The sequence below is a fragment of the Hemicordylus capensis genome, chromosome 4, assembly GCF_027244095.1.
Source record: "Hemicordylus capensis ecotype Gifberg chromosome 4, rHemCap1.1.pri, whole genome shotgun sequence".
Classification (NCBI taxonomy): domain Eukaryota; kingdom Metazoa; phylum Chordata; class Lepidosauria; order Squamata; family Cordylidae; genus Hemicordylus; species Hemicordylus capensis.
In genome coordinates, this window is record NC_069660.1 from 167,393,804 (window position 1) to 167,410,953 (window position 17,150).

Below are 17,150 nucleotides of genomic sequence, written 5' to 3' on the forward strand. Positions count from 1 at the left end.
TTATCAATAGCAGGCAGACATTATGAAGCATATTAATGTAAACCTCACCTTCCCATTCCACATATCCTTGGTTCTGGATGAAATTGTGGGGCCTGAGTTTAATCAGCTGTGCAAAGGGTGAGGGGAAAATCCAGTGAGCAACTTATTAAATAGGGCTAACAAGAACTTAAAATGTAAGAGGGGAAGAAATAATAAAAACAACTGAAGCAAGTATTGATTTCAAAATCAATCCCTAATCCCTAGATTAGGGCACCCAAGCCTTCCAATCACAGAAACTCCCACCATCACTCTTATAGGATTTGCCACTTCACACAAAAGATGTCAGTGTGACCTCCTACCAGGGAGGGTAAGTGAGTGAAACAGAAGGGGAGGGACTTACAATGTGTTGTCAGAAGCACATTATATATAACTCGTGCGTTGTCTGACAAAACATATATAACTCTTCAGACATTATGTATGTGTTGTCAGACATTATACTTCTGACAACACATATATTGAAGAGGGCTTATGTCTCAATTATATGTTGATTTTAAATTTGGAACAAGATATAGGTTAGTGCCCAGTGTTTCAGTTGGGTCTCCTCTCCTAGACCTGTCCCGCTCAGTCTCTCACTGTGCCAGTATATACCTCTGGCTCAACTTGGTGAAGGTGTAAAGCAGCAGTAGCTGCTGCTCTCCCTCTCCCTCTATTTTTATCTTAATCAAATCTTTCCTGCTTGTCTTGTCACTCAAATCTTTGCAAATTCTCCCTCCAGAATGTAATTCTCCTTCTTGTTTACTTCTCTCTCCTCAGTCAATCTCCACGGCAACTCCCAAGGACCAAAATACCTGTGTGTCCTTGCATTCCCTATCAGGGGCCTACACTTACAGGGTTACATTAACAATAACAGTACCAGGAACACCTAGGGGGAAGAGAGGGAAAACACACCAGCATATTTCTGCACAAAGAACCCTGTGGTTTGTTTTTTTACAAATGGTGGCGGAACTTAAAAGGCTGTCTCCATTAAAAAATATCCTAAATTTAAACACAACATTGTCCTCTAATGCAAGTTAGCACAGGTTGGTAAGTTTGGCTATCAAAGCCATATCTCAGATTTTAAATAGCCAATCCTGACACATAGAGAGATTTTAGTACAATTAGTGAGAATAGAAAATAAGCTTTGCTACAAACAGAAGATTAATCATCAGGTAGGACCAAAGATTTTATTATTACACCGTTGAAAAAGGGTCCAGAAGTCCCACTTGGTTCATCAATCACCCCTCTTCACCTCACCAGTCATGGTTAGTGCCTGAGCCTTCAGATCACAGAAATGCCCACTAGCACAATTATGACGTTTCCCTCTGCAAATGCTAGTGTATCCGTGAGGAATGAGGTGAAATGGAGTGAGTGACACACTGGGCAGGGCATCTAGAATCACTTTCAATGGTGTAATAGTGTATATCATCATTTTAAATGATGTCTGAATAGGGCTAAAGGATCTGGAGAAAGGTGATACTTGGAAATCTCCTCTGTAGAATTTAGTCCAATGTATTTTTAGATTGGGACAATCCCCCCAAGTTTGGAGCATGTTTGCTCTGGAAGCATTATACTTCCAATATTTATCTAAGCAACCAGAATAAACATATTGAGTTATGTTTATCCTGGTTGCTTAGATAAATATTACTCTAGAAAAGCATGATCTGCTGATTTCTTGATTAGCTCTGTTGAGATTAACAGAGCTAATCAAGTAATCAGCAGATCATGCTTTTCTAGAGTAACAGTATCACCAGAAAACCAAAAAGAAAGCTGAGCAATGAGGACTGCTTGATAAGAAGTTTCAGTACTAATCTACAGGTTTGAATAATGAGTTATCTGCCACTGTAGGAGTCTCATTATTTCAAACAAATTTAAAAAGCCACTCCTTTGCAATGAAAGATGAAGTTGGTAATGGAATGCTCAAAAATAGAAATAAAATTCTAGGAAGAATATTCATTTTCATACGCAATCCAACCTAACCATGAAAGTGATGGAAACTAATGACATCCTTTCTGACTTCTTGAATGACTCTCTCTCTCATGATTAATCTGGGCTATTGACCTCTCGAACAGCGGGGAAGTGACTTGCCTAGGGAACAAGAGGTTATTAGTTTGAATCCCCACTGGTATGTTTCCCAGACCATGGGAAACACCTATCAGGCAGCAGTAATATAGGAAGGTGAGGAAAGGCATCATCTCATACTGCGAGGGAGGAGGCAATGGTTGGTAAACCCTTCCTGTATTCTACCTTAAAAACCACATGGCTCTGCGGTCACCAGGAGTTGACACTGACTCAACGGCACGATCTTTCCTTTCTTTATTGACCTCTCATGTGCTTTATGCACTTATCTGTCCATTACCTCTTCTTATTTTCTGAAACCACCACTCTTTTCCTGTCAACCAGCTTCTATTTGGCACTCTTGTTTCAAAACATGTTCAGTTTCTCACTCTAAAGGGGTAGCTTCTCAGCTGCTTTCATGATATACTTTTTTCTCTTTTCTGTTCTTCTCTTAATTTACTTAATACTGTAGCCCACAAACAGCACAACTTTTTCAGGTTGGTTTTTTTAAAATTAAGTTAATAAAGACAGTTTTACTCCATCCTTGCTATTAACCTGGCAGCCAAACTAACATTTTGGTTGCCAGGTTAATTGCAAGATTGAAGTAAAACTGTCTTTATTTACTTACTTCTTTCCCTCTGACTTGGGCTTGGGATATCATTTAGGTGTCCCACCTTGTGGTTTGAGCAATTTTAACCATATCAATGAAACTTAAATTCCAGTAATTTTCATAGGGTTAAACTAATTTCACATGAATGGATTCCCAAGTGATATTTGTTCCAAGAACCAACTGTGTCACCAGTATAGCTTAAGAGCAGGCATCAAAATATGTACAAGTACAACCTGATTGGCTGACGGCCATTTCACAACCCATCATCTTCATTTTCTTTTAACAGATTATCTTGACTTTATAGCCTTATGCTGAATCAGATCATTGGTACATCTTCCAGTACAATCTATTCTGAATGGCAGAAACTCTCCAAGGCATCAGGCACAGAAACCAGCCTACCAGAAGTCAATTTAACTGGAAATGCAGGGGATTAGACTATGGGTCTACCAATAGTTCTACCACTGAATTATGAGTCTTCTTTCCCCATTATGTCCCCCTGCTTTCCCCACTGCTGTTTACATTAGAAACTGAGCAAACTATCTGTTCAAACTATCTGCGCAAACTATCTGTTCAGCAGAGCATCAAGCAATAAATGGTGCCTACCTGTTCATCACTTAACATGACCTGTGGGAAAAGAGACAAGAGCATTTGCTTTGTTTGTGCCTGAATCACACAAAGTTGCTGCTCCAATGCTTCCTGAAAGAGAGAAAAAAGAGGATTTTCACAAGCTGAAAATGGCTTCAGATCACATGTTGATTTTCTGTTTATTATTTTATACGCTAATAACAAACTCAGGAGACTTGGTGCCTATCGCATTGGAAGCAAAACTGAAATCACAAAAAAATAAGGCCGTGGCTTCTACAAACTTGGGGGCTTCTTAGGTATGCAAAAGTAAATGTTTTAATTTACAAACAAAAAATAAAGGATCCCTCCTACAAAAGCAAACAAATACAACCAACAAAAAACCCAACGAGAACAGATCATGTTCAGCAGCCTTCAGGAACTACAAAAGTATAGTTTAAAGAGGGAAAAAATCAAAAACTGGGGGGGGGGGGAAGGATTGGCCTGCTAGAGCAACTGAGCATTAATGTTGGCAGATGCAAATTTTTGTTGCAGATCCCACCTGTTTATACAACAGTGAACTGGTTGAGTGCCTATCCTATTGGAAGCAGAACTTCCAGTTAAGTTGATGTTGTATCCAATCACATATTCAGTTTGCTTTGCTAGCTCTCAGTTGTTTTTGGTGTTTGGAATGCCTTTATCTTTTTGAAGAGGGAGGGAACTGTTGCTGTTAGGTGACTTTCCTCCCTCTATTTTCTTTCTTCTGTGGGAGTTTATTAATTGGATATTTAGTGGAAATGGTTCCTAAGACAGAAAAGAAGAGAGTTCTACCACTTGCTTCATCGCCTTCTTCACCTCCTGCTCCAAAGCAACTGGAGCAGGAGTTGGATACATTCACCCGTCCTAAAACTATGGGAAGTGATATAAAAACTATCAAAGCTTCTATGAATTCATTGCAAGCTTTGGTAGATAATATTTCAAGTAGATAGAACAGAAGAGGCAGAAGACAGAAGTTCTCAGCTGAAAGTTAAGAGGCTTATTTTAAGAACAGCTGCCTATGGCACATTACAGGGAGTTAACAAGACCTTCCAAACCTGGGTTTGTGACCTTGAGAACTATATCTGTCATTGTAATTTACATGTCTTTGGAATTTTGGAGGGGGCAGATGGGGGTTGCCTTGCTGTTTTCATGGAGGATTTCTGTGTGTAAAGTTCATTATAGTTTGGAAAATGAAAGAGCATATCATATTCCAGTTTTGCCATCACATTCTACTGGTAGGCACTGCCGCTTCATTGCTACATTTCTGAGAGTATGCTGAAAGATCTTTTGAAGTGGACACATGAGATCAAGGAGCTTAAATGAGATGCATCTCAAATTGTGATTTTTTTTTAAGGAGGTGACAGACAAGTGATGTTCATTTTTCAAGGCTTGATAGTTGGCTAGAGAGAAATTGGATTATTTTATGATGTTTCCAGCCAAATGTTGTGTTAGATTTCAAGCTAAGTGGAAGATTTTTCAGGATGCTTCAAGCAGCAGAAAGGTTTGTTTCTGGTTTGCGTTCCTCTGATGGGGAGTAACTGTTTGTCCATGTGGTAAACTAAGTAAACTCTGATTTTGCTTCTGTGTGGTTGTGTGTTATCAAGGTAGAGTGACCTTCACATATTTCTACAGAAACACAGTAATGATGGAGAGATTCAGTGGAGTGCAAGTTTTTCTATTCCACTGTAGCCTGGAAGTACAAGTAGTCTGGGGTCCCTCCCTTCTTATTGTATTATGATTTGGGGGGGTGTCCCCACCCCTGGTAAAGTTTTTCTATGTGTTTTATGATTGGTGTATTAACATTGTTTCCTTTGTTTATGGTTACGTTAAATTTAGTAGCTTATTTCTTCTTCTTTATATTTATTTTATTAGGATGGACTAGTGGTGTGCACGGAACCACGGAGGCGCGGTCCAGCACTGGCGGGGGGTCTAGCTTTAAGGGCGGGGGGTAGTACTTACCCCTCCCACTGCTCTTCCCCCTCTGGCGCTGCAGTTAAAAGTGAAGTTTTGGGGGCAGCAGTGTTCCTCCCTGCCGCCCCTGCCCCCGTCGTTGCCTGGAAGTAGAGTAATGTACCAGCACGCATGCACGCGCCACACATGTCCTGTGACGGGTGCATGCATGCTGGTACATTACTCTACTTCCAGGCAACGACGGGGGCAGGGGCGGCAGGGAGGAACGCTTCCGCCCCCAAAACTTCACTTTTAACTGCAGTGCCGGAGGGGGAAGAGCGGCAGGAGGGAGGGGTGAAAGTACTACCCCCCCGCCCTTAAAGCCAGACCCCCCCCCCAGTGCCGGACCGCCGGACCGGCCAGGTTCCGAAACGGTTCGGGCGCCCCGAACATGGCCTCCGGACTGGTTCGTGCACACCACTAGTATGGACAAAGAAGTATGAGCATCTACACCATTTGGTAGATCTGTTCCTTCATGTGTTGATAGGACATAAGAAGTTGCCTTATACCAAGTCAGACCATTGGTCCACCTAGCTCAGTATTGCCCACATAGACTGGCAGCAGCTCCTTCAAGGTTGCAGGCAGCAGTCTCTCTCAGCCCTATCTTGGAGATGCCAGGGAGGGAACTTGGAACTTAGATGATCTTTCCAGAGTGGCTCCATCCCCTAAGGGGAATATCTCACAGTGCTCACACCTGTAGTCTCCCCTTCATATGTAACCAGGGCAGACCCTGCTTAGCAAAGGGGAGAAGTCATGCTTGCTACCTACCACAAGACCATATTGGTCCCAAACTACTATGAGGATTAATAGAGGGTTAATATGGTGACCTGGAATATTAAAGGGATAACAGACAAGGTTAAATTTACAAAGTATTGACTAAATTAGAAAAAATGTGACCTGAGGTGTGCGCGCATGGTTTTTTGTTTTTGCAAGTCTAATATGTGCCCAGATGATAAACATATTTTGCAAAGAGCTTGAGTGGGATTTAAGTGGAGATTCAAAGAGGTTTAGAGGTGTTGCTATTTTAACTCCTAAATGTTCTAAATTGATCAAGGTATATATGATGAGGAGTGACATTTGATACTTGTAGTAAGATTAGGAGCAAAATAGTTTGCTTTAATACATTTATATGAACAAATACATAGCTGTTTTAGATATTTATATATTTTAACAGTTGATGGGTTGGTTGTTGGAGGGAATATGATTCAACTCTTGACCCTTTTCTTGATCATAATACCCACCTCCCAAATTTACTCCCAAATTCATAACATTAGTGGATAAATGGCATCTCTTAAATCCCAGCAAGAATATACATTTTTTTTCTTCAGTTCGTAAGAATTGCTTTAGTTTAGATTATTGTTTTAGATTAGATTATTTTTTGATATTTCACTCTTTAGTATCTCAGACTCAAGAACATAATATTGATGTTATTGCTATTTCAGATCATGCTCCAGTTAAGTTAGTTTTGGTATTGGAAAATAGATGTAATACTTCATTTAGATGGTATATGAATACTTCCTTGCTGACTGATAAGTATTTTGTGGAACAGCTGGAAAAGGAGATGGAAAATATTTTTTCAGTTTAATAGGGGTTCTATAGCTTCATTATTGGCGCAGCGAGGAAGCAACTTGCCTAGGGAACAAGAGACTGTTAGAATCCCTGCTGGTATGTTTCCCAGACTATGGGAAACACCTATATCGGGCAGCAGTAATATACGTAGGAAGGTGCTGAAAGGCATCATCTCATACTGTGCAGGAGGAGGCAATGGTAAACTGCTCCTGAAAACCACATGGCTCTGTGGTCGCCAGGAGTTGATACCAACTCGATGGCACAATCTTTCCTTTCTTTAATAGCTTCATTATAGTATAGTATTTAAGGCTCATATAAGGGGTCATCCTATTTAAACAGTGACAAAGAGCTAAGGTAGAGTCTTTAGAAAAAAAGGCTAAGAAGTTATTAACTTTGTATGCTACACACCCCTTCCAGGAGCTTTATAAAGCTTTGTTGGCAGTGAAATATGAACTTAATAAATCATAAGAGAACTAGAGAATGAATTTTTTAAATGGTACTAGACAAAAATATTGGGAGTAGCGGAAGAAATTGGGTAAGCATTTGGCTTCTAAATTGAAACAGATACAATGACAAAATATAATACAGGAGATGGTTCTGGATGGTACAGGAGATGGTGGGCAACAAAATGGCAAGTGTGGTCTAATTTTAATGAATTAAATGCATTTTGAAGATTTTTTTTAAAAAAAACGTTTCTTGTACCCTCCATTTCTTATTTTATGGTACTGAGATAAATAGTATATTTTAAATATGAAGATCAGGAGGGAGGGATTATATACTTTTTGTTTTTTTTTAAATTGACTATATATAAAACAATATAAAACTGTGTGGTGGGGAAGAATGGCCTGCTTGAGCAAATGAGCATTAAAGTTGGGGAGACAAAAAACTTTGTTACAGATCCCACTTGTGGGCTTTGGGAAGGGCCTGGGACCTGGTTTGTTATTATAGTACACAACTGTATACTATAACAACAAATTGCTTGAGAGCCTATCGTACTAGAAGCAGAACAGGGCCACTCAAAAATAAGGTAGCAGTTCCTACTTTGGGGATTCCTAAGGTACAAAGTATATATATTTGTAAATTAAATAAATGTAACTCTGTGAGTAGCCCTTGGTGGAATTCAAGGACACACAGGTTATTTTAGTCTTGGGAGCTGCCGTAGAGATTGTCTGAGGGTACAGTAGAAGAGTGAAGTTCTGGAAGGAGCACTGTCTTGTCTCTTTGATCCTTGCTAAATCAGGAAGGATTTGTTCAAGTGGAGAAAGAGAGAGACAGTGCATGCACAGAAGCTGCTTTTTTGTTCACCAAGTTTACACTGAGAGATTGCACGGGAGGGAGAAACAAGCCTGGTAGATTCAACTGAGATACTGGACACTAATCTCCATTTACCATGTAGGTTAGGGATTGATTTTGAAATTGTATACCTGCTTAAGTTGTTCCTATTGCTTCTCCTCCTCCCCCACCCCATTTTGTTGCATACATTTTAGTTCTTGTTAATTGTTAACTACTATTTAATAAGTTGCCCACTGAATGAGAGAGCCAGCGTGGTGTAGTAGTTAGAGTGCTGGACTAGGACTGGGGAGACCCGAGTTAATCTCCATTCAGCCATGATACTAGCTGGGTGACTCTGGGCCAGTCACTTCTCTCTCAGCCTAACCTACTTCACAGGGTTGTTGTGAGGAGAAACCTAAGTATGTAGTACATCGCTATGGGCTCCTTGGAGGAAGAGCGGGATATAAAATGTAATAATAATAATATAATAATAATAATTCTTCCCCTCACTCCTTCCACAGTCTCATCCACAACCAGGGAGTTGTAGAGTGGGAAGGTGAGAGTTACAGAAGAAGAGGTCCTCTAGCCTGGAGCATTTGTAGTGTCAGGATCAGCGGATGTCCACACTTTATTTAACTCGGAGTGAGTGTTGGCTGCATACACACTGCCAGCTCCCTGGCTTCCCTCTCTTGCCAACTCTCTTAAATGATGCTTCAATTTTCACTCATGCTCCAAAAAGTGTGAAAATTAAGTTAAAGGTGCCCCTCTTAATTTCATGAAACTGTACAAAGTTGTTTCAGCTTATATGGCATGATTTGCTTTTGCAATTAGGCTCCATGCATCCATTCCTTTACTCAGGAGTAGACCTCACTCTTACTTATGAAGAGTAAGCCCATGTCTTTACTCATGAGGACCCAAAACATTATACCAAATAAAACCTTGCGCCTTTGCTTGTGAGTAGACCTATCCCTCACTTGCAAGTAGAACTTCCATTCTCACCAGCAGACAAATGTTCCTTATGAATAGACCCCACCCTTACTTGTGGGTAACACTGAGAACTTGCCCATGTGTAGAGATGCACCAGTCACCAGTAAAATTCTAACCTTCAGGAGTTCAGCCTTATTTGCACATAGACTCACAGCTTTCTTATGAGTAAACCTTGCATCTTTTCTCAAGAGCAGACTTACTTACACATTATAGCAAGCTCTACTTCGAAACTTGAGGTGCTGTTCAGAAGCAAGGATGGTGTTGCTCATGAGCACCATCTACAAGCAGGTTTGACAGTAAACTCCTGAGTAAAGATGTGATGTCTACCCATGAGTAAGGTGAAGGGGTTATCTGCAAGTAAGCTGTGGTGCACTCATGAGTTAGATTGAGGTGGGAAATTTTCACTTTGCTGGAGCCTCTTCCCCCACTGTAAGATAAGAAGCATCCTTCCTACACACACACACACCATGACAAACAGCATTTTTAGCCTACTTTCCAGTAGGCTTATGATATCATCCAGCTTTCTGTGTGTGTGTCACACTATCAACTTCGCAATGCCTGGACCAATATGCACCAAATCGGGTACAGATGTAGGGACACATAGGGACACCTCAACAGATGATGTCATCCACCCCAATCAAAGATGGTGGACGCATGAACTTTTGAGGCACAAGTGGGTTAACCTGTGAACCACTTAACCAATTTGAACCAAATTTGCTACAGCTGTAGGGACACATAGGGACACCCAAATGGCATGGTGTGTAATGATGTCATCCACTCCAATTCAAAATGGTAGCTGTGTGAACATCTGAGGTGCAAGCGGGCTAATTTGTGGACTGTCTAACCCAGGCTTCCCCAAACTGCGGCCCTCCAGATGTTGCTGAACTACAACTCCCAGCATCCCTAGACACAATTTTATGTGGCTGGGTATGCTGGAAGTTGTAGTTCAGCAACATCTGGAGGGCCGCAGTTTGGGGAAGCCTGGTCTAACCAATTTGAACCAAATTGGGTACAGTTGCAGTGAGTGACACACATGGACATAGCTCTGATGATGTCATCCATGCCAATTCAAGATGACGAATGTGTAAACATTTGAGGTGCAAGAGATCTAAATTATGGACCTCAATTTGAACCAAATTTAATCCAGTTGTGGAGACAGCGAAATGAAAGTAGACTGATTAGCTCTTACTAGAACAACTTGTTAATACATTGGTTCTTGAGGGCACAAACAGCAACTGCTCACACAAGAATGTAAGAATATAAAACAGGTTTATTCAAGCAAATGGGCAGTAGCAGAAACATTTCAACACACAACTTAACATATTCCCATCCCACATATTGCTTTCCCCACTAGGGCTCTGTCTCTAAAGCACCCGGCACAGGTCATAATCACACTCGATCGCCTGGCGCAATGTGGGACTGCAGCAACCACACCACCCAGGACAGATTAAAGAGGATTTGGGAGCCCCCAGGGTGTGTGGTGGCCCTGGACTTTGGCCCCGAAGTCCATGGTTAAGAGTGCCACTGTCCTTCCACAGCCCAATGTCCAACCAAAACATGGGTCACTATGCAGCCCATCAGGAGGAAGACCTTCTCCAAGTTTGTGTTGAATATCAGCCCAATGAACTGAATTCACCAGGTAGCTTCCAGCTAAGATTTTTTGAAGCTTATCTGGAAACCCAACTCCTCCAAGGTATCAATCATGATTTCAAGGTTGTCCAGAACTGCCTGCCTGGTGCTCGCCATGATTAACCAATCATTAAGAAATGGCAGCACCTGTATACCTTGCTCCCGCAGGAATGCCACGACCGAGGCCAGGCACTTCATAAAGACCGTCGATGCGGTGGTGAGGCCGAATGGCAAGGCCTTGAATTGATGGGGGATTCCCCCCTATCTGGAACCGCAGGAAGCACCGATGTGGAGGGCGTATTGAAACATGATAGTACACATCATTTAGGTCCAGTGAGACCATCCACATGTTTCCGTCCAAGATGGTCATAATGGTTGGCACCGAAAGCATTTGGAACCATTTGTATGCCAAATGTCTGTTCAGAGCCCTGAGGTCTAGTATAGGGCACTGACTGCCATCTTGCTTTGGCACAAAAAAGCACCAGGAGTAGAACTTGGGGCTGTTGGGGTCAGTGACTCTCTCAATCATGTCCTTTTCCAGAAGAGCGGCAACCTCCAGATCCAACTCCGGGGTGCAGGGAGTCACCACAATCCCGGACACCGGTTGTGACCCGCAAAACTCCAGGGCATAGCCCAAACAGATAACTGTAAGGACCCACTGGTCTGTAGTCACTTTGTCCCAACTCGCCGCAAACGGGGCCAGGCAAGTCTAAAGCGCCCCAAGTCATTGTTTCGTTTGGGGAACACTTGGGCACTGTTTCTGGAAAGCTGGCTTATTGTGCTGGCCTCCCAACTTGTATCTGAGTGGGAACTTGTTGTCCCAAAAGGAACGTTCTGAAGGTGATTGATGTTGGGCCGGGGGCCCTCTGTGCCTGATGAGGTGACCACCGGGCAGTTTTCTGTGGTTTTGAAGTTGGCGAAGCGTATGACATTGAACATGCAGTGCTTCGCAGCTCCTGGACTTCCTGGAGCGTGTCATCAGTTTGTTCAGAGAAGAGGCTAGAGCCTCTAGAACAGGTCCTCCACCCTGGCACGGGCCTCATAGTGCAGGTCGGATGACCGAAGCCAAGCGTGGTGTCTGAGTGCCACATATGTGGCCATCACCTTAGCAGCACACTCCACTGAATGTCGGACTGAATAAAGTTCTTGCTTAGCCACTTGAATAGCTTCCTTTTAAAAAGCCTTTGCAGGAGCCCTCTTGTCCTGCAGGAAGAGATCCAGGAAAGGACCCACTTTTCCCCACAAAAAGTGGTTATAACAGGCGTTATAGGCCTGATAATTAGCCACAGGCAAGTGTAAGGCTGCAGCCAAATAAAATCTTCTCCTGAAGGAGTCCAATTTTTTGCCTTCTTTATCACTCAGTGTCAACTGGCTATGACTTCTAGTCCTCTGTAAAGACACTTCCATGACAGAATTTGGAGTGGGATGGTTTTTCAAAAAGGCTGTGTCATCCTGGAATTGCACTCTGTAGTTGAGAGAGTGTATTAGGTTTCTTCCAGTGGGCTCTCATAACCTTTAATAAGGCCGAATTCAAGGCCAAGGCGTCTGAATCGATCAAACTGAATAAGGGGTCCAGCTCACCTTACTGCTGGTTACCCAGGTTTACACCCAAGACTGAGGCCATATGGGCCATATGGACAGTGTACAGCTTGAGATCCTCTGATGGAGAGACCGGCTTAAAATCCGATTGGATATTGAGTGGGGACGCCCTGATGGATACAACCTCATTGTTTTAAGAGTTATCATCGCTTTCATATGCAGGGTCCGGAGGGACCAACAGGACTTGAGTTGCGGGCATCAAACCCGAGGGGGATCCTGGTGTACCACTGGGGTTGTCCAGTACCAAAGCTGTGGGATCCAAAGGCAATCCCTGGGCTGGTACTGTATCTTGATGCAGCACTGGTATTGAAGGGAGCGTCTCACCACGGTCAGCCCTATTACGCAGGGAATGATGCGGTGAGCGGGAATGTGGTCGCCCTTCAGAATGCGAGGGGGGCTCATGCCAAGCCCTCATTACTGTGGGCTGTCTGTACTCAAGTTCTTCTGGATAGCGGGACCCATAACGAAGCCGGGCATAGTCTGAGTAGTCCGATCTATAGTCCTCCTGGTATCAATCAAAGGATCCAGAGTCTCGGTGCCAAGCACCATAGGAAGACTCAGCTTCCTATGAGCAATTGCACCCCTAGTTCTCCCTTTCTCCCCCTCCATTTCAGGGCTCAGCCAGTTCTCCTCCCATCCCTTCAGCCAACCTCCATTTCCGTCCTTTCCACTGGCAGATCTCATCCTCCTCACGAAGAGGCCAGCGACCCTGTTTTTGTTGTCTGCTTGGCTGCTCGTAGCAGCGCCAGTGCTGCCTCCTCCTCAACCTCCCTCCTGCTCTCGTTCTTCTTGCAAGGAGCCCGGCTGCTCACAGTGGCAACGCTGCCTTCTCCTGATCCTCCCTCTGCCTCCCCCGCCAGCTCTCATCCTCCTTGCGAGGAGGCCAGCGGCCCCATTTTTGCCACCTGCTCGGCTGTTCTCAGCAGCTGCCAATGGCGGCATCTCCTCACCAGCTCTCGCAATTCCTGGCAGCTGCTCATGAACTCTCACAAGAGCTGCCGCACACGAGATTAGCCTTATATAGATACAGTCTGTGCTATCACTACAACTTTACTGCACACAATACTAAGCAGTTTTAAGGAAAGCAAACCTTTTCTTTAGATGAAGAGAGCAGCTTTTCTTCACATGACTTTTCTACAGAAGTCAGAGCTTCTATGGCTTCCAAATTCTTTTCTCGGAGCTCCTTTTGGAATGAAAACATCATGAACAAATTACAACTGAAGCTTTTATGTACAGCATCTCGACCTCCACTCATGGGAAATTTACATTAATTTCCATATCTCAAGCTGATCAGAATCTTAAATCTAGTTGTATGTTAAGTTTATTGTCCCCTATTCCTCCCTTTGGAGCAATTTTCTTCTTCTTCTTTATGCAATGCTAAGCAACTGCCGTTTGGGTTTTTTAAAATAGTATTAAATAACAACAACTTAAAGCAAACATCCAACTCCCCCAGCCCACCGGCCACCTCCAAAGAATGCCAATAAACATAACATAAAATCTTTTGCTGGATTAAAGGCCAAACTACATCTTCCTTATTTACCATCCCTTAAACAGATTGCTTGTAAGTACACAATATTCCTTTATCTTTATTTTTTATTTTGCTAATGCAAAGCACCTAATTATGTGTGTGCACATGTATGTACATACACACAACACCTTCTCAGTCCATTTCATGCATTTAGCTCTACAAAACGTTAATGATAACATAATGTGTTCGCCTAAAATGTGTTCTAAAGCTTTAACTTTGTAATTTCAGTGATCAAATTCTGCTGGTTTAAGATCAAAGTTAAGGCTATTTCATTTTGGCTGAAGCTTAATAAAGCTGGAAATGGGAACCTAAGGCTTTAATAGATGAGCCACATGATCAGTAACGATGTTGCACAATGTCACAATTGGTTTTTAGAAATTTTTACACTTATATCCCGCTCTTCCTCCAAGGAGCTCAGAGGTTATTTTAGCTCAGAGTACATGGTTATTTTTATCCTCACAACAACCCTGTGGGGTAGGTTAGGCTGAGAGATACGTGATTGGCCCATAGTCACCCAGTGAGTTTCATGGTTTGAGTGGGGATTTGAACTTGGGTATTCTCGTTCCAGTCCAACACTCTAACCACTATGCTATGCTGGCTCACTTTACACATTGTGCTCGCTTTACAACTTGTTTTTCATGGACTCACAACATTTCTTGGTCTTTGAGGCCCAAATCAAGATGGGAGGATGGAGTACCTGACACAAGCAAAGATGCCCCACATTGTTTTATCAAGCTTTATGGAGCATTGCTAGAAAAGTCCCAGATCCAGAATAAGAAACATGAACTTCCATGACATTCAGCAGGGGAACTCCTAGCCCCACCAGGCAATGTGGTCAGCCTTCACCCCAGAGCACCTGGGTAAGCTTCCTGCCCAGGATGCTGTGTGACCATTTTGTCCACCAGCATGGCATCCTCCTCTTCTGGTGCTCCAAGAGCTGTCTGTGACTTTAAAAACATAACTCAAAAATGCAGGCTCTAAACAGATGTGGGCACTTGTGTGGTTTCTTGGTGCGAAAATATGGTATTTTATTTAGAACTTTAACTCCACATTTCCAGACAATATTAATTAGCAGTGCTTTCCTTGCCTATGCACTTCTGCTGCAGCTGGGGTAGATAAAGAAATATCCCCTCCAAGCTCTCCAACAGGGTTATGGGTCCAGTGAACCAGAGAAAGTGCCCAAAGGCAAACAAAGCCCAGGGAAAGCAGACAAAGAGGCACAGTAAGTAAGTGGAAAGCTTGTTTGATTGGAAAGGAATTCCAGAGAAAAGGCAGGGAACCTTTTAACCATGGAGACAGCAGCACAGGGACAGCCAGCAAACCTGAGGCTGGATGGATTTAACTATGAAACAGTTCAGGATGGAATCCCTCAGGGCTCAGGGATTAGAAAGAATCCTGGAAGAGGACAGACCTGCAGCAAGACAGACCTGGAGAAGGGGACAGACCTGAGGCAAGACCTGGAGAACAAGCAGCATGGGGTGCTAAAGATAGAAAAGCCTATCTGCTTGCATGTAAGTGACCCAATCATTGTACATTTCAGAAAGACCAGGACATCTAAAGAAGCTTGGGAGACTTTAAAACACCTATATGCTAGAAAGACAACTAATACTAACCTTGATCTGATTGTTAGATGGAGTTAGTTGAAGCAATTGGATGTGTTTTAAATAGTCTGCCTGAGATATTTCAAGTGATACATTTTGCTCTGGAAGCAAAAGAAGGAATTTGGAATTTCTAGTCTTCAGGATTTTGATATGAGATCAGATGCAATGTGAGCTCTCTGACTAAAAGAGTCAGGATACAGCAGTTCAAACCAAACAAAAGAGCAAAGTCTATGGGCTGTATAGGAAGCCAGGCTATTTGCAAGTCAATTGTCTTTAGGTCCTGGCCATAGCAGAACAGCTGAAAGAAATTCCAAGAGGGATGACTCATCACCCAGAATTTCTCCAAACCAGAAAAACGGGGCTAACAAGGATTCATGGAAAAGCAGTATGGAATAAACTCAGAATTGTTTGAAATTCTTGAACTTTCTGAAAGTGATGTTGAAAGTAATTGCAAAAGTGACTATGGAAATCTAGTTGTTGATAGTAGCCCAACTGAAAATCTGATTAAAGACAATTAACACTTTAATGAGTTGGACTTGAATGATAAAAACCCCAATAAACCTGGCAGATGGCAGGAAGATCATTGCAGAGGGAAAACCAAAATCATATGCAAGCTGCCAAAGGGAAGGAGCATAACCTTGAGAACTGAGGGAGCTGTTTATGTCCCTACACTTGAAAGAAATCAAGTTGAGATCAAAGGTGATTACTGTTTCATCAGAGACAAACAGGAGTTATTAATGAAAGGTTCTTGAAAGGAAAATGACTAATAGGAGATTGATTGCATTAATGAGAGAGCCAATATAGCAAAAAGATTTTCATATAAGCAATATGTAACACACACACACCTGCCAGCACCTCTTGCCCTTCACTTTGAGCATTGACCCTATGGAGGATGGGACTGCTATGGGGCACTCATCACCTCAGAAGCTCTCTGGTCCACCTCACAGACCTGCAGGGATCTTTGAACCACAGAGATGAGGTCACATGTCCAAAGGGAGGCTCGTTGATGCTAGAGGTAGGTGCTCAGGATTCCCTAAGTACTCCCTAAGTACAGCAGCAACCCCCACCATAGGACATATGCTCAACCCACCTGCCCTGGGAGGTCCTGCTGGTTCCACCCATCCAGTCTCCAGCCCACAGCTCAATGCAATGACATTCAGTAGACTGGCATAAGATTGCTCTTCTATCATGGAATGTGACCAGGTGGGCTGCTTTGGTCGCAGACCCCTCCTTCACTGATTTCCTCTCCCACCATGACATCATTTTGATTCAGGAAACATGGATGGTTGGGGAATTATCTCTCAATGGATTCCACCCATATACAGTTGGAGCTACACTTTGGGCAGGCCACAGTAAATGCAAAGGTAGCATGAGAGTGCTTGTCTCCACCACTCCAAATATATAATATATTTATATATGCATTCAATATATATAAATATTCATTGTGAATATTTTAAAGAGCCAGCATGGTGTAATGGTTAGAGTGCTGGACTAGGACCGGGGAGACCCGAGTTCAAATCCCCATTCAGCCTTGAAACTAGCTGGGTGACTCTGGGCCAGTCACTTCTCTCTCAGCCTAACCTACTTCACAGGGTTGTTGTGAAAGAGAAACTCAAGTATGTAGTACACTGCTCTGGGCTCCTTGGAGGAAGAGCGGGATATAAATGTAAAATAATAATAATAATAATTAATTGTATTCAGCACATGGGAGTGCTTGTCTCCACCACTCTTC

At 42.9% G+C, this 17,150-nt stretch overlaps 1 protein-coding gene across 9 annotated transcripts in view; it reads right to left on the reverse strand.

Moving 5' to 3' along the window:
• Window positions 1-17,150, reverse strand: part of RRBP1 (ribosome binding protein 1) — a 191,877-nt gene that overhangs the window by 37,634 nt on the left and 137,093 nt on the right. For all 9 annotated transcript variants that reach the window (XM_053246948.1, XM_053246950.1, XM_053246947.1 and 6 more), the window contains 2 exons: window positions 13,380-13,472; window positions 3,287-3,379 (listed from right to left, as the gene is read on the reverse strand). In XM_053246948.1, the coding sequence (XP_053102923.1) occupies window positions 3,287-3,379; window positions 13,380-13,472 (186 nt within the window). The remainder of the gene's footprint in view (window positions 1-3,286; window positions 3,380-13,379; window positions 13,473-17,150) is intronic.